Source organism: Anopheles stephensi, chromosome 2 (assembly GCF_013141755.1).
Source record: "Anopheles stephensi strain Indian chromosome 2, UCI_ANSTEP_V1.0, whole genome shotgun sequence".
Classification (NCBI taxonomy): domain Eukaryota; kingdom Metazoa; phylum Arthropoda; class Insecta; order Diptera; family Culicidae; genus Anopheles; species Anopheles stephensi.
In genome coordinates, this window is record NC_050202.1 from 5,287,245 (window position 1) to 5,309,656 (window position 22,412).

General features: G+C 50.3%; 3 protein-coding genes across 6 annotated transcripts; 2 read left to right on the forward strand and 1 right to left on the reverse strand.

Annotated features, from left to right (window-relative positions):
• Positions 1 to 211: 211 nt before the first annotated feature.
• Positions 212 to 1,959, forward strand: LOC118508197 (borealin-like). 2 transcript variants are annotated; one of them, XM_036047762.1, is made up of 5 exons: positions 212 to 434; positions 511 to 644; positions 714 to 822; positions 1,096 to 1,516; positions 1,605 to 1,959. In XM_036047762.1, the coding sequence occupies exons 1-5, from the start codon at positions 332 to 334 to the stop codon at positions 1,786 to 1,788; spliced, it is 951 nt and encodes a 316-aa protein (XP_035903655.1). In that variant the 5' UTR covers positions 212 to 331; the 3' UTR covers positions 1,789 to 1,959. The 2 variants fall into 2 exon arrangements, with proteins under 2 accessions (XP_035903655.1, XP_035903654.1); XM_036047761.1 differs by having other exon boundaries at positions 213 to 434; positions 1,084 to 1,516.
• A 156-nt stretch (positions 1,960 to 2,115) lies between these two features.
• On the forward strand, positions 2,116 to 8,703 carry LOC118508193 (TBC1 domain family member 16). Its single transcript, XM_036047756.1, has 7 exons — positions 2,116 to 2,482; positions 2,553 to 3,651; positions 4,303 to 6,199; positions 6,274 to 6,418; positions 6,492 to 6,598; positions 6,665 to 6,846; positions 6,915 to 8,703. Exons 3-7 carry the CDS (start codon positions 4,338 to 4,340, stop codon positions 7,112 to 7,114), a joined length of 2,496 nt encoding a protein of 831 aa, XP_035903649.1. The 5' UTR covers positions 2,116 to 2,482; positions 2,553 to 3,651; positions 4,303 to 4,337; the 3' UTR covers positions 7,115 to 8,703.
• Positions 8,704 to 9,444: 741 nt separating this feature from the next.
• Positions 9,445 to 22,192, reverse strand: LOC118508191 (E3 ubiquitin-protein ligase RBBP6-like). 3 transcript variants are annotated; one of them, XM_036047753.1, is made up of 11 exons: positions 22,038 to 22,192; positions 21,268 to 21,477; positions 20,933 to 21,191; positions 20,197 to 20,678; positions 18,924 to 20,127; positions 18,494 to 18,844; positions 18,305 to 18,421; positions 18,141 to 18,218; positions 17,648 to 18,019; positions 11,302 to 13,471; positions 9,445 to 11,235 (listed from the first exon to the last, which is right to left on the reverse strand). In XM_036047753.1, the coding sequence occupies exons 2-11, from the start codon at positions 21,431 to 21,433 to the stop codon at positions 9,958 to 9,960; spliced, it is 6,477 nt and encodes a 2,158-aa protein (XP_035903646.1). In that variant the 5' UTR covers positions 21,434 to 21,477; positions 22,038 to 22,192; the 3' UTR covers positions 9,445 to 9,957. The 3 variants fall into 3 exon arrangements, with proteins under 3 accessions (XP_035903646.1, XP_035903645.1, XP_035903647.1); XM_036047752.1 differs by having other exon boundaries at positions 22,023 to 22,175; XM_036047754.1 differs by lacking the exon at positions 22,038 to 22,192 and adding an exon at positions 21,781 to 21,945.
• Positions 22,193 to 22,412: the final 220 nt, after the last annotated feature.

Sequence of the window (22,412 nt, forward strand, 5' to 3'; positions counted from 1 at the left end):
ACAAATTACTGCCAACTATTGTAGGATTTTTTAAAACACTATTAACTCAAAAATATAGAGATTAGGGAAATTTTCTTCTAATAAAAACTAAACATAAACACAAACCCCATTTTATCGAGCAGCGGATTAAACATTCGAGCAAAAGATGGCCGGGATTCGAGCAGCTTTTGACAGATCGAACTGCTCGAAAATGCGCTCACGGAAATAAACAAACTTCAAACAGCCAAACCGTTTCCAAACGCATTTCCCGCTTGTCAGATAACGCTGCTAACGAACGAGACGCGGTGTACGGAAAAATACATAATTTCTATACGATTAAATCCATTAAACGATGGTGCGAACTAAAGTGTCTCGTGCGGCTACCAAGCGGGGCCAAAACAGTTCCGATTCGAAGCTGTACATCGAAATGAAGCTCCGGGATTTCGATGTCATATGTAAGTTGCATCCGCTACCCTGCACAGGCAGGCAGCGTTCGATGGCGTCGGATCATTTCAGTGCTTCTCTTTGCAGCGGATTGCCATTTGACCAACATCGAGCTAAAGTACCAGAACGACATGGACAAGCTGAATCGTGCGTTTGAAGTGCTGCGTTCCCGTATACCGAAAAATCTTCTCTCACTCACGATGGGTGACCTGCGAGCCATGGTAGGTTGGCTTGTACCTTTTGACGGTTGTTGTCCGGCCGACGTAATAATGGACTCTTATTTTTTGTAGCAAAAAGTAACACAAGAACTAAACACATCGGCCCCACTGAATCAAACCGTTAGTGCCAATATGAGCGCACTGCTGGAGAAATCTTGTCGCAAAAAATCGAAAGACGATGGTAAGTTCTTCGGGGGGGTCGTTCTTCTGTTCACAGTATGTAAACTACACTGACTCTAAACAGGTTCCAGTCGGGAAACCACATGCACATGCCATGCACACACACACATACATTGCAACTAATTTTCTGCTTCATTGTAACTAACCGGTGTTTGTTTTTCCTTTCCGTTTTCTCGTTCAACATTGGGTGGCTGGTGACACACGCACACACGCACACTCGCAAAAATCATTCCCCATTTTCAATCCCGCTCATAACACTCAGGTTACCTTACAGAGGAAAGCGAACAGGGCGATACGTACCGGGTCGGGTCGCTCAAGCCCTCGTCCAAGGCGCGCTTCGGCCCGCTAATGTCGGCCAAAATTAGGCGTCGCAGTAAATCGACCAGTTCCATCACAACGCCCCAGGTCAACCGTACCCTGTTTACCGTAGCGCAGAGTGCAATGGCGGCAAGAACGCAGCCAGCAGCCGGCCTCGGTTCGGCAATGAAGCCGCTTGCGCCGCACACGGAGCGTGCGTCGCGATCGAAGCAAAAAACGTCCCCAGCACTAACACGACCGAAGGCGATGAGTGCTGACCGTGGGTACGGGGTGATTACGCCGAAGGTACAACCGTGCGCAGCACTCGCCATGATGCGGCATGCAAAGCAGGGAGAGTCTGTGTTTTCGATTACCGGTAGCCCGGTAGTTACGGCCAAGTAAGTCCAAACCAAACCGAATGTTTGTCGCTGAATTGTCCTAACGAAACCACTTTTCGCCTTCGCACTCTTTTACCCCTTTTCTTAGTATGCTCGAATCAAGCGCTAACGTGAACATTCCCGTATCGAACGGTATGCTAGCGATCAGGCCCACGGAGCTAGACGTTATCGATCAGTCACTGCTTCGCAAGATCGATCCGACTGTGCTGGTAGAGCTGAAGCAGCTACAGCTCAATCTGGACAAAATTATGGGTGCTCTCAATCTTTCCTAATGCGCAGGTTTACTTACCTTCGTTTGCGTTGAATGCTACTGATAGCCTACTTTGATATCTGCATGGATACATACCGCGCCGCCCCGCCCCTCTTTGTATTACTTCATTGTTTGTAAGCCATTCTCATGACATTTTTTTCGTAACTGAATAAACGATCAAAGCTAGACGTAAGCATCGAATCGAATCCACACAAATTAAAAAATGAAAGAACTCGTTCCCCTTTAATAGAAACGGTTGCCAAAGCCATCGTAAGCTTTTATGCACGCGTCTCTTAATTAATCTTTGGCCGTTGTCCGCGTGCATAGGCACCGGTCAAATCTCCTTTCTATCGATTACGCTCGCGCCCAACCCTGACTGTGGCTAAGGGCTAGGTGATAAGATTTGTTTTACCCCACGCACGTTCGCCGATATTCACACCGCCTCGCCGACGCTCGACGGTTTGATTAGCGACACGCGTTTGCAACGTTCGTTTCACCATCGCCCGAGCAAAAGCAAAAGTGTCAGTCCGAGTGCGTCGATCGTTCGGGTATATCGTGCCCTGCCGTAACGCTCGCAACCATGGGCGGCATGCACAAATCGCTTACCCAGCCGAACTCGTCGCTCATGGAGCAGGTGACGCTTATTGTGAAGATTCCCGCCGCCACCGTGTACATCGTGACCCGAGGCCTGATGCTGATCGTCAAAACGCTAACGCGTGAGTAGTTGGGGATGGGCGTATGGCGAAGAGTGTTTCAATACGGAACGATTTATCCTTCCCTCTCCAGGGCTTGGAAGGATGTTGCAGCAGTAGTAGCGGAGCTCATGGCGGACGGAATCGAAGCGAAGCCGAACGCTTCGGACGGTAGGAAGGTCATACAAGTCACAACCGTACATGATATTAAGCGGACGTCCAGTGTGTGCGAGGGTTCGGTACTAAGTGTAAGCTTACTTTAAATTAGATCGTACGATAAGTTATGCTTAGGCTAACGAATAAAAGCGTTTCGGATGTTTGGTAACGTTTAACGGGTAGCGTTTAGAATCTTACGGTCGCACCCGAACCGCCGTATGCACGGACGAAATCAAAGTTATCTCCAGCTTGCAAGCGTGGTTTTATCAACGAACCAGTTTTATCTTCACATCCTATCAATATTTACGCAGCGATAGCAGCACCGGCAGCCAAGCTTACCCCGCGTGCCTTCTATTCCGACCCTTGCTAGTGCTAAACATATGCCACCTGTTTGCAAATAATTCGCATCTCGCATCTGCCGATCGGACCATTCGGTACAAACACTGTCGAGCACGCTCTGACACGCAAATTGATTGACCAACCAACACAAGCATGGCGAACATGGCGAGACAACACCTACTAATGCGCCCCGCTTGTTGACGGTGGCCGAAAAGGAGGAAATACGGAATATGTCAGTTTGACCCTCCGCCCCACACGCAAGAGTGTGGGGGACTCGCGCACGGAAGCGCACGCGCTGGAACAAACCAACATCATTGCAAACGTCAGTTCGCAGCAGCTGGTGTGCCATACGCTCCGTTGCGGGGACACGGAAAGGAGAGTGCTACGTCGGGTGACACTTTGCAGCACCGTTGGGAGAAAAACGATCAATAACTTGTGACCATCGCACCGATGTGAACCTGCAGGCGAAGGTTCCATCACCAACTCCGAACAGCGACCAATCCGGCCCAAATCTTCGCCTTCAGTTAAAAGCCGCCAAGCGACCCAATCCCCCAGCTAGTGCTGTATTATGTGAGCGAGGCCAATTCGCTCCGGGGTGGATGCAGCCTGCCTTCTTCGAGTCGAGGTGAAAGTGAAAAACCAGTGCGTCACATTCGACGGATCGCTCACGTGCTAGTATCCTTTCGGATATTGTTCAGGTAAATTTAACAAAACACCATGCGTCTCCATCGCAAACGTGCCGTGCGTTTCATCCTTCTTTGGCGAAGGAGGTTTTTTTTTTCTTCTGTTGGTAAGGTCCAAAAGAAGAAGAAAAAAACCATGCCCACCCCGTGGTTTGGTGTTTCTGTACGGCAACGAAAAAATCCCCATAAAAGAACACACGTTCGTTGCAAAACAAAACTGTGCTCCACGGCGGATGCGGATGCGGATGACTACTGACTGGGAGCGATTGCATATGGCAAGGAATCTCCCTTTGAAATAGGTCAAGTTTACTGCTGGTGACAGTCCATGGCCTCCAATGCATCGTGAAGGAATCAGAGTGTTTGTCTCCGAATCGAAATGAATTCTGCCACTCGAATCTGAGGAACCTCTTTCACTTTGTCCCCCCACGGGACAGATCAATATTTTGTCGCCATGAATCGTATTGGAAACGCGTCAAACCAAGCCGTTCGTCCAGTGTTTTATCGATCGGTGTGTTTGGTTTCTGTGCACCATGATTAATTGAGCGTACGTACCGGAGGCGCGATTGGTAGATCGTAATCGACACCGCTCTTCACACTGTCCTTGGTGGGCTATTTCTGGCCGTGATAAAGTTGCAATTGCTTCCCTTTTTTTTTTTTGCTCTTCAGGAACCACCATCCGCGAACCATTTTTGGAACGTACGATGCCCATCGTAAACATACTGAAGCGTGCATCGAGCTACATCCTTGGCAGCGATGACGACGCGGAAGACGGTTCCACCGAGCTCGTCTACGAGGATAACGAAATACTGTTCTGCAAAAACAACATCTGCGTGCATCCGCCCGCCGTGGTGCGGCAGGAATCGGACGTACTGCACTACCCGGGCTATCTGACCGTCACCACGAAAACGTTCATCGATCAGTACAACAACGCGAAGCGTCCGACCCTGTTCCTCACCTGGATCCCGAACTCCACGCTCCGCAAATGCCCGTCCACGGTCGAGAACGTTCCGCTGGGCCGCAGCCTGGCCGGCAGTGTCGGGTTGAGCGAAAGCAAACTAAAGCTACACCTGCAGCAACAGCAGCAGCTCCATGTCGTCGCGCCCAAAGAGCACGGTCAGACGCTGGCCGCGAAGGGTGCACAGGGCGCGCCGGCACTGCAGGACAAGGGCGCTGGCGCGGGAGAGAATCCGTTCACGACGACGATTAAGCTCGCCAACACTAATCCGTTCCTGGAACCGTACAACGAAACGATCGCCCAGTCGGCAACGAGCGACAGCAAGTCGATCAACTGTTCCGACTACTCGGAAACGATCAGCATCAGCTCCAGCTCGGACAAGGCCAGTCTGTGCAACAGCAACGATTACGACGGGCGGGACGAGGAGCTGGCGGTTGGCCCGGACGAGGAAGGGGAGGACGATGTGGACGAGGGGTGTATCATAAGCTCGGAAGCGCACCACCACCATTCTACCGGCGGCCAGGACGAGCTGGAAGGCGATGAGGCGGAACTGAAAACCGAACTGCAACCATTGCTGGACGATGGCAGCGGCAAGCTGTCCGCAAACGGGGCGTCCAAGCTGCATCACCATCACCACCGCAAGCTGCCATCCCAGTCGTCCGTCACCTCGGTGAACATAACGATCGCGAGTCCGCACATCCAGAATGTGGACATTTCCCCGCCGGAAGCAGCGCTGCCGGCCACCGAGCGCTTCCTGCGCTCGCTCTCCATCACGTCCAGCGACGAAAACAACCCGAACTGGATGTCCCCGGAGCTGTTGGCGTACAAGCACAATCTCGCCTTCCCGGAGAGTGCGTCAGCGTCGCCGATCGTGAGCCGCAAGGTGCCGCTAAAGTGTCGCCGGTTCTCGGTCGACCTGAGCCAGATGCGGGCCCTGCGGTTGTTCTTCAACGACGAACAGTGTACGTCCGGGCAGCTGGTGATTGCGTCCCGGGAATCGCAGTACAAGATTCTGCACTTCCACCACGGCGGGCTGGACCATCTGGCGCAGGTCCTGCACCAGTGGCACTGTCTGCTGCACAACATCAAGCTCGCTCCGGGCGGTCAGGACGAACCGGCCAACGTGCCGTACCGGCAGTTTATGGTTTGCCGGCCCGAGGTGCGCCCGGCCGAGCTGCACCCGGAGGAGGGCAAGGTGTCGAAGATCACGACCGACTACTTCTACGGCACACTGCTGAACGAGCGCGGCCAGATCGAGGACGATCTTCAGCTGCGCAAGTGCGTGTTTTTCGGCGGGCTGGATCGCAGCCTGCGCAAAACCGTGTGGCCATTCCTGCTGCACTGCTACAGCACCGGGTCGACGTTCGAGGACAGGGCGGCGCTGGCGGAGATACGGCGCCAGGAGTACGAGGAGATCACCCGGCGCCGGCTGTACTCGATGTCGCCGGAGGCGCAGGCCCAGTTCTGGCGCACGGTGCAGTGCGTCATCGAGAAGGACGTCGTGCGGACGGACCGCGGCAATCCGTTCTTTGCCGGCGACGACAATCCGAACATTGACACGATGAAAAACATCCTGCTAAACTACGCGTTCTACAATCCGGGCATGTCGTAAGGAGCTGCGCACACCGGCAAATCCGGAGTGGTTGTGTCTCACCGCTACCCCCTTTGTTTATCCCGGCCAGGTACACCCAAGGCATGAGTGACCTGCTCGCTCCGGTGCTGTGTGAGATCAAAAGCGAGTCGGAAACGTTCTGGTGCTTCGTGGGGCTAATGCAGCGGGCCATCTTTGTCTGCACGCCAACCGACAACGACATCGATCGGAATTTAGTAAGTCGCCTGCCCGCCGGAAAGGGAGCGGAATTAACCCCATTTTGTGTGTGTGTGTGTGTGTCGGTTACAGTGCTATCTGAGGGAATTGATCCGGCTGATGGTTCCCAGCTTCTACAAGCACCTGCAAAAGCATGCCGACGCGATGGAATTGTTGTTCTGCCATCGTTGGATACTGCTGTAAGTAGAACCGGACGAGCATCAAGCTGTTCGAGAGTCGTTTGAAACTGTAATTCCCTATTTCAGGTGCTTCAAGCGTGAGTTCACGGAAGCCGTCGCCATACGGATGTGGGAAGCGTGCTGGTCCAACTATTTGACCGACTATTTCCATCTGTTTCTCTGCCTGGCCATTATCGCGGTGTACGCGGACGATGTCATTGCTCAAGATTTGCGCACCGATGAGATGCTGCTTCATTTCAGCTCGCTGGGTAAGTGTTGTGTGTGTGGCAGGGTCCGATAAAGAACCGTCACAATAAAGGTTCTACTATCTCCACAGCGATGTACATGGATGGGCAGCTGATTCTTCGTAAGGCGCGCGGACTGCTACACCAGTTCCGGCAGTTCCCGAAAATTCCCTGCACACTGTCTGGGTTGTGCAAGCGGTGCGGTCCCGGCATGTGGGACTCGGGACATCATCCGTCGATCGAATGCGTCGGGCATCTGGACGATGAAACGTGCGCGCTGGCCATGGATTAATCTAGCGTTTCTAACCGCCATGTTACCGTTGTTCGTACCACCGTTGCCTCTCTCGCTACTATCTTTCGCTCTCTCTCTCGACAAACTGGAGTACGAATATCGAGGATAAGGACTACTAGATTAGCAGGATAGCAATTATAGCGCCACGTTCAGTTAGGATTGCTCAACAGCTCATGCTTTCTATGCTCCGCACAGCAGCTTCTATATGCTTTCCATGTAAGTGTCTATGCTTCGAGGCTCTTTCTAACAAGATATAGCTTCTCAACGCCCTGCTTGAGTTGTTGTATCACTGCCGGCGATCAGTAGTTTGCTGCTTGAGGATAAACGATCTCTCATCCCTTGCATTCCGTTCTGTACAAAGACACTTTCACCCCCTTAGCATATTTTGGTTGTGATGGAGTAACACAGTTATACCGATATTGTACCATCGTTTCTCTTCAGCAGAACAGCGGAAAGTTGCGTATAAAACAAGGTATAAAACGAGTCGAGCTGGGCGCGCGATCGACACTCCAACGGATGGTTTTCGCTGATATGCGACCACTTACAAAAAGATTTAAATGAGAATAATAATTCCACTAAACTGCGAGACTGTTGCGTTGGGTGAGTGAGTGAGTGAGTGAGCGAGTGGTCGGTATAGGAAAAAGGAAAATCGTTCAATAAGAAGAGAAAGCTAGAAATTATCTACTGTTAATGTTATATTATACACATAAAAGCTATATATATACATATAGATATACCAAATTTTATAACCGATTTAAATTATGCTACTCCAAGCTGTACCGACGAGACAGAATATGGCTTCTCTCTACTGCAGGCAGCATGTGAGCAATCGATGTTGCGACCGATCATTTTCCTTTCGCTGTTCACTACTACAACTTATACTACCACTGTAATGTCCTTCGAGGCGTAGAGCAAATTGTGTAGGCAAAACACGGAATATATTCGCATCGAGAATAGAAATCAAACGAATACAAGGAAACTAAACTTAACATGGAAACACACAAGGAAGAAGGCTTATTCTGTTAAGGTAACTTTAGTGAAGTAAAACAAAATCAAAATGTGCTTGCATCGTAGGCGAAACCTACACAACACTCACTCAGTTACGCTAACCGACCTGCAAGCTTATAATGCTGCTTGCTAACTTACACTGCTGGGGCGGTCCGGTGGCCGTGGCGATAATGGCGGCGGGACCTGGGTTCAAATCCCATCCAGACCGCCGTACGCTTCCTCGTACGCATGGCTGACTACTTTATTATGGGTGAAAACCAAATCACAGAAAGCCAGAAATCGTGGCAGGCCGAGACCTTTCGAGGTTGTTTGTAGTGTCAAGGCAGAAGCAGAAGCTATAATACTGCTGCTGTAAATGACGAAATATAGACGAACATAGAGGTAATCAAACATTACAAACACAATAGTAAGGAATACAAATAAAAGAGTAAAACCAATGGCGGCATCGAGAAGTAGCAATCATCATCATCCGATTACTAACTACCAAGTACATATACATATACATAGCGTTACTCCCTTGTAAGCCCCCTTCTGCGCAATGTGCTAAGGAAAATAAAACGAACGAGCAAAACCGTACTGAATTGAATACGTTTTCCTTCAAATTCCAAAAGAAAAAAGCGTTCTCAGCCCCCTCCTGTTTTATCCTCTTTATCAATGACCTACGAGAAGCTGCCTTCTTCCCCCAAACTCGCATCGAATGTACGCTGACGAGTTGAACATTTGCCTACCTTTTCCAGATCCCCCAATCCAATCCTGGCGCCATTTGCCTTCCTGATAGCAAAAATGTCCTTCCACGAGCACTACGGCCAAAACCCAAAAAAAAGAATACGTATAGAACCCTGGGGTCTTATTCGCAAATTCTTCGTTAAAATCACTAACCCATTATGGCTGAAGAAGTCGCTTCATTGCAGCTTGTGCATCATCTGGTGTCCGTCGGCTTCAGTTTGGATCGCCAAGCTCTGCTAGAATAAGGGCAGCGCTATTTTACCAGACTAGCTAAACCGTAGGTTCGTAGGCTCCGCCAATCAGGCCCTTCCTCCCTATGAGGCCCGATGCCGGCATCTTTAGAGAAACGGCGGTCTGTGGCTCCAGGTTACCGACGCTCCTGATCTCCTGTACCGGATAGGCCTGTATGTCGTCCTCACCCGAGTTTTAAAGGTGTCTCCAATCACTCCGACTACAGCTCATCCATCTCCACCTTCCGAACATCCCCTCCTCCTTACAGTCCCGAACGTCGTCTAATTTTAAGTCCTTGTTCAGCCATGGTGACAAACCAATTTTTGTGTCAAGTAATAAATAAATCACTTACAGGGGCAACTTGCTCAGTGTTGTGTTCTAGAAGATGTCTTACTATTTATTTAGTCGATAAAGTATGGAATACGTACATTGGGGGGGGGGCGGGTTAGCGGGGGGCGGGATGGACGATGGTGACGCACACTCGGGGGTCGCGTGAACTTCAAACTAAAGATTCAACCTTCAACCTAAAGGCCCCATTGCGTAAAATACAATATCTCAAATGTACAGCCGCGGTTGCATACTTCATAGATAGCTCGCTTGCCTTGCCGCTGAGTGTGTGTGTTAATGTGCCTGCCACCTCACCTCCCAATCTGATGCCTGTGTTAGTTCAATCGTTTCTCTCCGGTCGCGGAAATGCGCAATTAATAATTAACTTCTACAGCCTACCGAAAAACTAATCCTTACAATGCTAATGCCAAAGCTCACCATAATTCCTCGAGTGAACCTATAACCCTAGCTGACCCGCTTTCCACCCGGGAAAGGTGGAAAAAGGCGGTAGGAAAGTGGGAAGAACGTACCGAGCAAAGGAGGTGTGTCTTCTAGTCCTTCTTGTGTTTGCTGGATTTTTTCTTCTTTTTCGATGATTTTGATTTCTTCTTAGATTTTTTACGCTTCCCGCCAGATTCATCGTCCGTTTCCGTGGTCGCGGCGGACCGTTTGGCACGCTTGCGGTCCTTCTTGTGCTTCCGCTTTTTGCGCTTCTTGCTGCTGGCCCTAGCGCCTGCTGCACCACCACCAGCCTCGTCATCCGTGTCCGGACTGCTCTCCGACGACGATGAGTCCGAGTCGGAGGTGCTCGAATCGGTCGAACTGCCACCACCCGATTTACCAGCTTTGCCGGACAGCTTTTCCAGCTTCGATCGCTTGCTGCTGCTGCTGCTGCCGGTTGCTCCACCGGCACCGGTTGCTACCGATGAATCGTCCCGTTTGGACGCACCCTCCACCCGCCGTCCTGGCGATCCTCCTTCCCGCAGATGTTCGGCCGAGCGTTTGCGCGATGCTCGATCGACAGGTGAAGAGCGGTCGCCACGGGTCGCCCGTTGCTGTTCTTGACCACCGGCGCCTGTCGTTGAGCTTGCAGCTGCAACGCTTCTTTCGTCCGCTGCAGTACCAGCTTCTCGGCCCTTCTGACCCGTGCTTTCATCCCGGTGACCGCTTAACTTGGACGATGAAACACGACCGGACGCATCGTCTCGCTGCGACTGATGCTTCTTGGTCCGGTGCGCGTCGCCATCCTTGCGGGTGCCGTCCCCTTTCTTCGAACTCGGCGATACCGTTGCTTTACGATCTCGACTATTACCACGTCGCCCTGCGCCTCGATTCTCCCGCTCCCGGTCGCGACTCCGTCCGCGCTGGCGTGACTGATTCCTGCTGTCGCTCCTTTCGCGACTATTGCGCCGTGTGTCTTCCTTGCGATCGCGCAACGATTCTCGTGGCCGGTCCTCGTTACGGCGGGCGGGTTGCTGCTGCTTTTTGTTTCCATCGTGCTTACCACTGCCGGCACGGGTTCGATCCGTGTGTTTGCGGCTGTCCGATTCATCCCGCGTTCGGCTACGGCTTCGCGAAGCACCTCGACGACGGTCGGCAAACGGTTTCGTCGTGCGACTGCTGCTATCGTTCGTGACACTTATTTTACGGTTCGGCGGCGGAGTTCGTGAGCCGGTCGGAAACGGTGACGCATTATCCGGCACTTTGGCACCCAACCGTTCCTTGACGGAGGTTCGCACCGGTGAGGAACGATTGTCCAGTTTCATGTCAAACTTTTGCTTGAGTGCGACCGACCGTTCCGCTCGCTCATCGTTGACGGGCACAGTAACCTTGTGGGGGGAGAGGAATTTAGATAAAATTGCGTTACAATAAGCGTTCGGTGCTGCGCTACTCACCTGAAAGCTCAGCTTCGGCTCTTCATGCTCCGGTCCATGTTTCATGTCCAGCGGCCGCGACGGTGAGCCGTCAAGCGGCACACTACCAGCGCCGGCCGTGTAAAGCTTCTGTCGCTCGACGCTTATCTTCTTAATCTCGATCGGCCGTATTGCGTTGATGGCACGCGTGAAAATTGCATTTTCCGCTCGCTTCAGCACCTCGCTCGTAACCTTACCACCGCCGCCCTCCTGCAGTAGGGCATCCCTATCGGCGAGCTGGCCGTCCTCGTGTGCTGGTGGTGGTGTCCCTGCGTCTAGCTGCTCCGTGGATGAGTTAATCTGCCCTTCCTCGTCCATTTCCCACTTCGAAAGCTCGGGCATTACGGAATCGTCCTCCTTTGCCTGGGAGGACAATGGCTGATCGCCCTCTTCCAGCTCCTGCTCGTAGTCCAAGTTGGCGTGCAGATCCAGAACGGAGTCGGACCGTTTCATCAGCATATCACTGTCACCGGTAGTGTCGTGCTTTGAAGCGTTCTCCTCCTCCCGGCTTTCCGTACTATCGGCAAGCCCGGTGGCGCCATCATCCTCTTCCCGTTCGTTTTGCTCACCCTCCACCTCCAGTACGGACATTTCTAGCTGATCTGCCTCATACTTGTCCGGAATGTCCGAGTACAGGTCCGCATGATCATGGCCGTCAATGTGGGCTTCTTGCTGGTGGGCCGAATGCTGCTGCTGCTGTTCACCATTATCCTGCTGATCCTCGTTCTCCGCACCAGACTCACCGGAAGCATCACTATCGCGCTTCTCATCTTCGCTCGCCACACTCGCTTGCCGGTGCCCACGCTCGTCTCCATCATTTGACCGGCTATCCGCCCGTGCATGCTGCTGATCGTTCTTCTGCCCTTCGGCATCTACCCCCGCCGCCGTCTGATCCCGTGCAGCAGCCGGTGTTGGTGTTGCCGGCTGCTGCGAACTGTCCGGCTCCTCCTTCTCCACCGTTTTGCGCTCCCTGTTGCGTCGATCTTTCGACCGTCGTTCCTTATCCCGCTCCTTGCGTTCCTTCTTGTGCTTGCGCTTTTCCACCTCCTTATCCTTCTTGCGCTTCTTCTTATCGCGATCCTTCTTCTTATCACGCCGCTCTTCGTCGCTCGAGTCGCGCAACTTTTTCTTCGTACCGTCCCGCCCATCCTTTTCCTTCTCGCGGTCCTTATCCTTGTCGCGATCCTTTTCCCGCTCACGCTGCCTTTCCCGATCCCGCTCCTTCTCCTTCTCGCGCTCCCGCTCCTTTTCCCGTTCGCGCTCTTTTTCTTTCTCCTTTTCGCGCTCCTTTTCCTTCCGCCGGTCCCGGTCCGCTCGATCGTGGTCCGTATCACGCTCCTTTTCCCTGTTACGATCCTTCTCCTTGTCACGGTCACGTTCTCTTTCGCGCTGGCGATCACGGTCCCGGTCACGATCGATTTCGCCCCGTTCCTTTGCGCGATCCCGATCACGGTGGTGATGATCGCGCTCATCCCGCCGGCCGTGCTGATCCGGCTCGTTTCGCTTGTCCTTTTCGGCGAACTGGTGATGTTTACGATCTGGTTTGTCCTTCTCGTGATCACCACCACCTCCGCCGGTTGAGCGCGAGCTACGGCTGGCGGTCGCACCCGATTTGTCGTGCCTATCCACCGATTCCGACCGCTTCGACCTATGCTTTCTTCTATCCGACCCATCCCGGTCGGATGCATCTTGCGCACCTGCGGCTGCCGATCGTTTGCGGTCACGGGAACGCGATCGTCCTCGACCATGGCCACCTCCAACCGGGCCGGTTGATGATGGCCGATGATCGACGCTCTTATGGTCGGAATCGCGAGCTCCTCTAGCTTCAGCGCTGTGACGTTCCGCATGATCATCATCGTGCCGGCCACTGCTCTGCGCTTGATGATAGCCAGACTGTTCAGAAAACTCTCCAGCCCACTCTACACCGTCTCTGCCCCGTTCTGCACCACCTTGTTCATGGCTCATGGCATTCTGCTGCTGATGTCCAGCGCTCGGGGACGAATGTCGGCTAGACGTTCTTCTGCGACGCTCGTTCATGTCCTTCGCATGTGGATGCATCATGTGGTCGCCGCCCTCGCCGTCACCAAAGTCCGACGGCTTCGCTCCTCCGTAACTACTAATGCTGCGCTCGCGTTCATCGCGTCCCGGATACCTAGCCGGAGACAGAAACAGACCAAAAGAAAAAAAAACCAGGACCGGGGACGGAGCAATTGAACGGCGAAACAAAAAGAAAAGAGAAAGAAAAGAGAGAGAGATTTTATTAATTAGTAAACGATTCAGGCAGCGAAATATCTTACAAAAGCAGCAGCAACATGTGTCACCACCACCGGTCGCTACAGACACTTGCAGGAACACATGTAAATCGACCTCTCTTTACCTCGGTAAATCACTCTCATTGGAAGATGGATGGGGGAGGAGGGAGGTAGAGGATAGCTTTTTCTCGAGGACTCGCAAGCTGGAGGACCGAATCCGATCGCCTAAGGACGACGAGGTGCCTGCTACCATGCATTGGGGGGGCGAAATTTTAATCACTTTAAGCTTATGTTCAACGGTTATTCCTATCGTTTCCGACGAGTTGCTGCTGGCTTCCTTCAAAGATGAATGCGGGATCGGCACTTAAAAAGCCGACCATTACTCCATCACGAAAAACACGATCGGTAATGCTAATGGTGTCCATCAGTTCCGCTGCGCAACGTTTGCTCTGTCGATACGATACGACGTCCACTGGGCTGGTAGTGTTGTCCGTTGTAGTTTCGCCGTTTTAAACTCTATTTTTAAAATTTAACCCAACAATGGCGGAGCAAACACATAGTAACGAACAAAATAAAAAAGGGATAATAAGGTCTTATACTTCACAAGGCCGGTCTCGTATAACAATAGCTTGTTTGTTTGTTTGTTTTTTTGTTTATTTAAATTGCGCCATTCGCAACATTTGCCTTCGTAAAGTATTGTATCACTAGCTATATGAGTTAGCTTTTCCTACTGCTGCTGCTTCCTTACAATATTACGAACGAACGGAAAAAATCATCCTCATAGCTGAAGTATCTGTACGTTGGAATATATTTACTCTACACATTTATATAAAAAGAAAACTGCAGTATTCGTGTTCGATATTACATTTTAAACGGTGGATGGGGTTTATCACAAATCGAGCTTTTCTGACTATTCCAGCGAATCTCTGCTTATCCAGCGACAATCCTGATAAGCCCCGAACAGCTTCATCTCTGTGCGAACCAACACTGCAGTGTAAGTGTTAACCTATTTTAACAATCAAAAACATGAAGCACTGTGGTTTGGGTTTTCTCGAGGGAGACTAGAAACACTTATTATGCTAGCTAAATTGTATAACAATAAAACGATCCAATGTTTTTGGCTGTATTGGCATAAGAAAACCGGGTGCCGCCTTTGAAGCCTTTCGACAGGGGCCTTTGAACTAGTGGTGTGCAAACTGAATCTGACTGAAATGACTTAAATCTTAGCAATGAATTAGATGATTTAAATCATCACGAAGAGTTATTTCAACTCACCTTTGATTTAACTCTCCGTGCCGACTAACCACTCACTCACCTCGTTTCTACTCACTAGAGATTTAAATATCGTATTGGTATATCGCGAGTTCTTTCCGATGCTCATTAACATTTTTTTGCTTCATTGACATTTTGCGATGCATTAACAAAGTTTTGCCCAAAGATCGCTTTGATATCATATAATAACTGACGAGCAGTATAGTTGAAAATTTTAGTGCGGCTACACACACACAAGCAAAAGATCTACATAGTCCCTTTTAATTTTTTTTATGAACAATCTATCATTATGGCTCGTTACCGTATTGTATTTTCTCTTTGTTCATCGTGTGATCGTGACCAATGCGATATCTAACTCTCTAGTGAGTAGAAACGAGGTGAGTGAGTTAAAACGAGGTGAGTGAGTGGTTAGTCGGCACGGAGAGTTAAATCAGGAATGAGTTATTTAACTCATGAGTGAGTTAAAACGCAGTTAATGAGTGGCTTGTCGGCACGGAGAGTTAAATCATTGTTCAAGAATAAACTCTTAAAGAGTGAGTATAAGATGTAACTCAATATTATACCTCATTCACTCTGATTTAATTCACGCTACTGAGTGGTTATTCCCATCACTACCTTGAACGTCCTTAATTTTAAACATTTGGATTATGCTTACTGTCGGTGATTTTGAATTTTTGTTAAATAAAAATAGATAATATGTTTCGGAAGATAGGGCGACCGAAGACCGTAATGAAAATCATCTATCAGAGAACCATCAGTACAAAGATATAGTAATAATAAATAAATAAATAACAATCTCTCTCTCTCTCTCTTTTTTTTTTGCCTAAAGACCTGCCATTTCTGGCTTACTAGATTTAATGATACCACGTAGTTGGATAGCCAGTCCTCACCCTAGGAGGAACAACGGTCCGGGGATTTGAACCCCGGTCCTGCTGTGCCGTTGTTGCGTTTACCATAATGTTTTCATCATTTTTAAAAGCCAGGCTACATGATGCGAGATGCCAAAAAGATTTCGCTAAAAAGGGGGGGGTTATGCGAAATCTATCCGTCAAAAAGATTTCGCCTCCTCGAGCTGAAATCTCGGAAAGATTTCGCTTCCTTCTAGCCCGCTCTGTCACTTTCCATTCGTTGCCATGGTAGTTTTCGGCTGAAGAGAGAGATAGCATGAAGTGCTCTAAACAACGCGGGTAGATGACCGAGATGATTTTGACGGAAAAATTTCGCAAATCCCCCCCTTTTTAGCGAAATCTTTTTGGCATCTCGCATCGTGTAGGCTGGCTTTAACGTATGTGTAGAATCAAAGAATTAAGCGTAACAGAATTAGGGTAACAAAGGAAAATCTTTGACAAGTCCAAGTACAGGTCTGTACTGTGACTGTCAAACAAGAGCTACATCAAGGACATGTATACTATTGAAGCAAAAACAAATGGAAAACAGAAATAATTGTTGCAGATGGACACGTCGATCCATATTTTCTCCATTACTATCATTACCGACTAGTGTTCATAACTAATAGAAAGGTACGCACGTTGCAATATTAAATAAAGAACGTTCCCAGCTATCTTCTGCCGTATTCTAACATGAAACAGATTCCGATAAATTTGCTAATCAACGTAGTAAAAATTTAAATTTGTTTGCCTATTAGAGTGTTCGGGGTCAGACTCGAAGGAAGGAGTTAGATACAGTTAACCATGATGACAAACAGTCTGAATTTGCTATAGTCAGGATTTCTAAGGAGAGTGAGAGTAGCAGATCTTAGAGGGTATGACTGAAGTCCAGGGATTGATTGGTGTCTAGGGACCCTTAAACAAGTTTGAGAAGGGCTTGATGTTTAAGCTTACAAGAGAAAAGGAAAAAAGCTACGAGTAAGTGGTGACGACATCGACTAGCATTCTGAAGAGTCCACCGATTGACACGCGTCTACAACTGACCAACATGATTCTTTCACCCCACTGAAAACCGGGTCACATTTCGTATCAATGCCGAGAACCGAGCACCACTGATTGGGACTGGTTCGCTACATTTAAAAATATCACTGCCACCTTGCATATGGCCAGAGTTCCACCAATGCCAACGAGTGGAATTAGGGGACTACCTTCCGAAGCAGCCGAAATCTGCTGTATCTGAAAGTGCATACAGTAGCTCTTCAAAATGGCATCAATAGTTCCAACCTATGCGCCCGCGCATGTCTCAAACTTGTGTTGGCTGATTCGTTTTATTTTTTAAAGCTAATTTATCCAAAATGCCAAGACAGAAAAAAAACTATCTTTCATCATCATACATGGGACATGACATGGGACATCTACACATATATAACATTACATAGTTTGTTTAACATATTACTCGCAACATACGTTACTCGCATTCTTAATTTCTCTGGGCAATCTGTTGTACCAGGACAGTTAGAAGACCGTAGTGCCGATACTGTAAAACATGTTTTATAATCTATGTTCTTTCGTTCTAACTGAGACGATCGATCGTTTCACACGCAGTAAGAGACCGAAATATCATATACTTAGATACAACCGCGTATTACCACTACTAACATCACACATTCATATCACAGAACTTACGGAGTTTCTCCCTCTCTCTCTCTCTCTCTCACTCTTTCTCTCTTCCAATTTGGATGGTTTAAATTAAAGTAACGCGCTACTGCTGTATAAGTTAAAATATATAAACTGTGCCGATTACATATTCGCAACCGTTTTACGACACACTGACCTGACACTGCGGCGTGATTACGCAGCATCGCAAATAAGAGTACACCAAAAATACTAAATATAGTAATGAGATGAACACAATACCTGTTTGACTGTGCGCCAACCGGCAAACCCGTCTGCTGCATCGAGGGACCTCCGGCCGGACCACCGCCTAATCCACCGCTGCCCATCATCATACCGCCACCAGCGTGCGGTTGTCCGCTGCCCCCCATTGGTCCGTCACGATATTCGCCCATGTGCTGACCGTGCATAAAGCCGCCCGGTTGGTGGTGGTGCACATCGTCTTGCCGCCCACCTGGCATCGGTAGCAAGTGGCGATCCTGTTGCTGGTGACGATCGAAACCTCGCGGTGGGAAGTGCTGCATGCCGCCACCAATGTCGCGACCGTTTCCGCGTGCGCGACCGCCACCACCTCCTCTGGGACCTGCGCCGCCTCTGGGAGGACGATTGCCAAAGCTGTATGGGGGGGGGGAGATGCACAACACACACACACACACACACACACACACACACACACACACATTTCTTATTAGAATGATGCGACTGGAATGGGAAAAAAGAGGTGCTGGTAACTTACCCGAAGTTTTGATTAAATCCTGGCGATCGGTCTCTGTTGAAATCTCCCGGCCGACGATCATCCCGACGATCCCTGTATCTGTGTGAAGAATGAAAAATAATAAAAATAACTACTTTTGCTCGTTCCATCTCCAAAGCATGTCTTTTGTAAGCTAGTTTACTTACCTCATTCCACCGAACGACCCCGATCGGCTTCTGCTGCGTCTATCCCTATAGCCTGGACTGCGAGACCGTTTCCGGGGGGACGATTTGTTTCGTTTCATCGGTGAGCGTGACTTTGATCTATTGAACGATAAACAAACACAGCGTTAGGACCCAGCTCAAAGCTCGATCATTCGCCTACCACCAACGTACCTTGTGTAGGAACGGGAGCTGGCAGAACTGTACGAGCTGGACCGGTTCCGGCGACGCTCACGCATACGATCACGCTCATCCGGATGCTTGTCGTCTGGCGACCGTCGCCTGTCCGGAGACCGCTGACGCGATGTACGCCTTCGATCGGTAGAGTTGCCGCGAGCACCGCCGCCACCACCACCACCACCACCACCCCGACTACCATTGTCGAAGGAGCGAGAGCGGCGTCCTCGCTCGCCCATAGGCGAACGATTGCGACGCATTTGCTGCTGCTGCTGCTGTTCCTGCTTCTTGCGCATCTCTTTCTCGCGCATGATTCTGTTAAACGCTTCCAGTGGATCATCGATAACACTGTACGAAATATAGAAGGGGGAAAAAAACGTTCGTTAGTTCAAAGCAATATTATAAGTTAAGCAAACACTTATCTTACCCAGGTCCAATCGCAGGATGTACATTCGGATAGCCTCCCATCGGTCCCGGGCCCATCGGACGTTGCCGTAAGTGAGGCGGGTGATGTGACATAAATCCTCCGCCACGCATCGGATACATCATCCCCCGTGGTGGACGATCGCCGGGATACATTCCGCCGTGATGATCGAACGATCGTTGCTGCGGCGGGTAACCAACGCCGCCGCCGCCGCCGCCACCACCACCTTGCTGCTGCATACCATATCCTCCCCCGGGACCATTACTTCCACCACCACCGTACTGCTGCGGATGTCCTATGTGTCCTCCGTATCCTCCGTTATTGCCAGGTCCCATGTACACACCACCGGCACCGCCCGGATGTCCCATCGCCGTCCCGATCGCTTGCACGTGCTGCGGATGATTGTGTGGAATGGGCATTAAGCCTCCTCGTCCTCCTCCTCCGCCACCAGCATTGCCTCCGTGTAAGTATTCTGGCGATCGGTCAGCGTACTCGCCCCGGCCACGCTCATTCATCATTCCGTGCGGTCCACCAGCCCCGTAGCCTTCGCCGCTATCCTTCTCCTCCATCAGCGGGAGACGCCGTCGATGTTCATCGTCTCGTTCTCTCTCCAACAGCTCGCTTCCGCGGCCTCCATTACTGCCATCCCTTCCGCCACCTCCACCACCATACCCGCCCTGCTGCTGATTCAGCGCCATCTGCCGCTCGTTCGGTGGAGTATCGTGACCGTGCGATCGTCCATGGCGCATCGGCCGACCACCACCACCCCCACCACCACCACCGTTATAGTGGCCTCGGAAGGCTCCCCAGCTCTGCAGATGGGCTGGCGGTACGGTAACCGTAATGTTATCCTCATAGTCCGACTCATTGTCAAACGCGGGAGCAGCTCCCTGCGGTACCACCCCCGCCATTCCACCGGACGACTCTTTGTTCTCCTGCCTGGGAGAGCCGAGTTCGCCCTGCTGGGAGATTTCATCAAACATTTGCGACTGTAAATTGCTGTCCGGCGCGTTACAGTGGCCAGCGTCCTCCTCGTATGTAGAGGATTCCACAAGCTCTGTTGTAGTGGAAATGGAACTACCGATCGGTACGCCTTCAACACCACTGTATGGTGCTCCGGATGCCGAAAATGATAGACCACCGGTAGTGGTGGTACTGTCCGCTGTCGGTGTTTCTTCTGGCTTTGTTTGCTTCTTGCCTGCGGCAGCTATCGAAAAGAAAGGCGTATTTTAATGCTACTATTTTCACGGAGGAAACCCTCTTTGCTTCCACCTACCTTTCGCGATTGATTTCGTGTAGCCCGTCTCGTTGCGGAACGCGTTGACCGATGTGCGCAGAAAACGGTTCGGTATTAGCGAACCAGGCGATGAACCCTTTTCCTTACAGTCCGGACACTCGTTGTCCTCCGACTCCAGCAACGCCGTACGTACACACTCGTCACAGAACGAACTACCGCAGCACGGTATCATGACCGCGTCCGTGAACAGGTCCTTGCAAATGCTACAGATCAGATCTTCCGGTATTACCTGCTTTTCCTCCGGCGGCATTTGCACCGGCTGCATGGCCGGATTGTTTCCCACCTCTTTGTCGCGCTCAATAAAGGAGCGCGGGATGCCGGACGTACGCTTCACCTCCATACTTTCCTTCGGCAGCGGGCCCATCGGGCAGTTCTTTATCCAGTGGCCCGGCTTGTGGCACCGGTAGCACTTGTAGTTCATGGGAACTTCTCCCGTCTGCGTACCGCGAACTTTCTGATAGCTAGAAGCGAAAAGAACGGACTGAGTATATTTGTGACATGGTTTTCCCCAATTTTGGCCAACCAGATTGTTGGAAGAGTACACCAAAGAGTATCATAAACAAATGCTTCCAAGTACCTGTGTTTAAATCTATCCAACAACATAATAACGTGGGCATTTGAAGTAGGAAAGAGGCACGCATTACAAAGCTGTGTTAGACACCATTAACGACCGTTCAAACTGAAAGACACAGTACTGATGGCCCACAGTACTTACTTGGTAGGATCATAGTCCGCCGTACTTTGAAACATCATTTCACGGATCTTGTCTTCCTCCGAGCCGTTCATCATCGACAGATCGACATTGGTTTGCGAGCTAGCTGCATCGTGCTTGCCGCGCGGAGCCGGAGCCGGCGCACTGTTTGCCTCCGCTGCAGCCGCTTTATCCCAATTCTTTTTCCCCGTATTCTTTACGGGCACGCGCGCGATGGTAAGCGACGTGTTTTTCGGTATCAACATATTATCGTCATTGTACTCTGGAATGAAACGAGAGAGCAGTTTTAGATACGACGTATCGCCAGCTACGCGGGGATAGCTGTTGCGCCATCATACCTTCCTTGGTCTGCGCATTGGTAATTTGTAGATCGAAATCGACGGTTCTGCCGAGCCGCTTCTGCTGTATGATGGATTTCTTCAGATCCGCCACCGATATGTGCAACCCGTCGAACGTGATCGTGTCAAAGTCGAGGGTGCTTTTGAATTTGTAGTGCACCGACATTTTGACCAGATGGATACACGCAAACAGACGCGAAAGAATTGTCCCTGAAATGGAAAAAAACGGCACACGAATATTAATTCTCACACTTGCACAAAGTACTTGTATCGACTGATTGGCAGAAGGAAATTGATCGTTGTAGCAAAAGATTGCTATTGCCAACGCATTGGAAAAATGCATAAGCGTACCAAAGACGGTCAATTTCGCGGAATTCGACAGCACAGACCGACCAAAATTAAGGCAAAAGCAATCAACCACGGTAGAGGTTATGTTTTGTCTCAGCTAGCTGCTGCTTTGCCCAATTGCGATCCATTTTCACAAACCGATGTCGCATTCCGTGCAAAACTTACACCCCCAAACCTGCACACACTGGCAACGGCCAGTTTCACCGGGACCGGGCAGGATTCACGTTGTTTTACATTTTCACCCAGGTCGTCCATGTTTGATACTTTCGCAAAGAAGGCACCCTGCTCTCTGCCTACTAAACCTTCACCGCAAGCAAAGTCTCAACCACACACAGTCGGTGGCGCAGGCTGTTCCTTCTCGTAATTCTTACGTAATTCACTCGGTAAAACAGTTCTCCAATACTCACCGTACGTATTATTACCTTCTAAGCGCTAATCGTTCACCATTTTCCCAAGCTTTGCTGCATGTTTTGCCTGGGCGATTGTACGAAACAGCGCGTCGAAGATTACAAGCTTGTCGATTTTCTACCACAAAAAAAATGAAAGCTGGCGGTGGCCGGGCTGCCAGACAGCCGCTTCACGAACAGCTGTCAAAACTTGAACTGTCATTGCTAATGCAGAAGCGTTACGAAGCGTTACCGAGATGGAGAGTGTGTGCCATTGCATCGAGAATGATCAATTTCGAGCGGGTTTTGCGCTGGTAAAACTCTACAAAAAGATCGGTTGGTATTATATCACACAAAGTAAATCGGCGCTCACAACCAAATCATCTGAAAATACGGTCAAACGCAGACAAT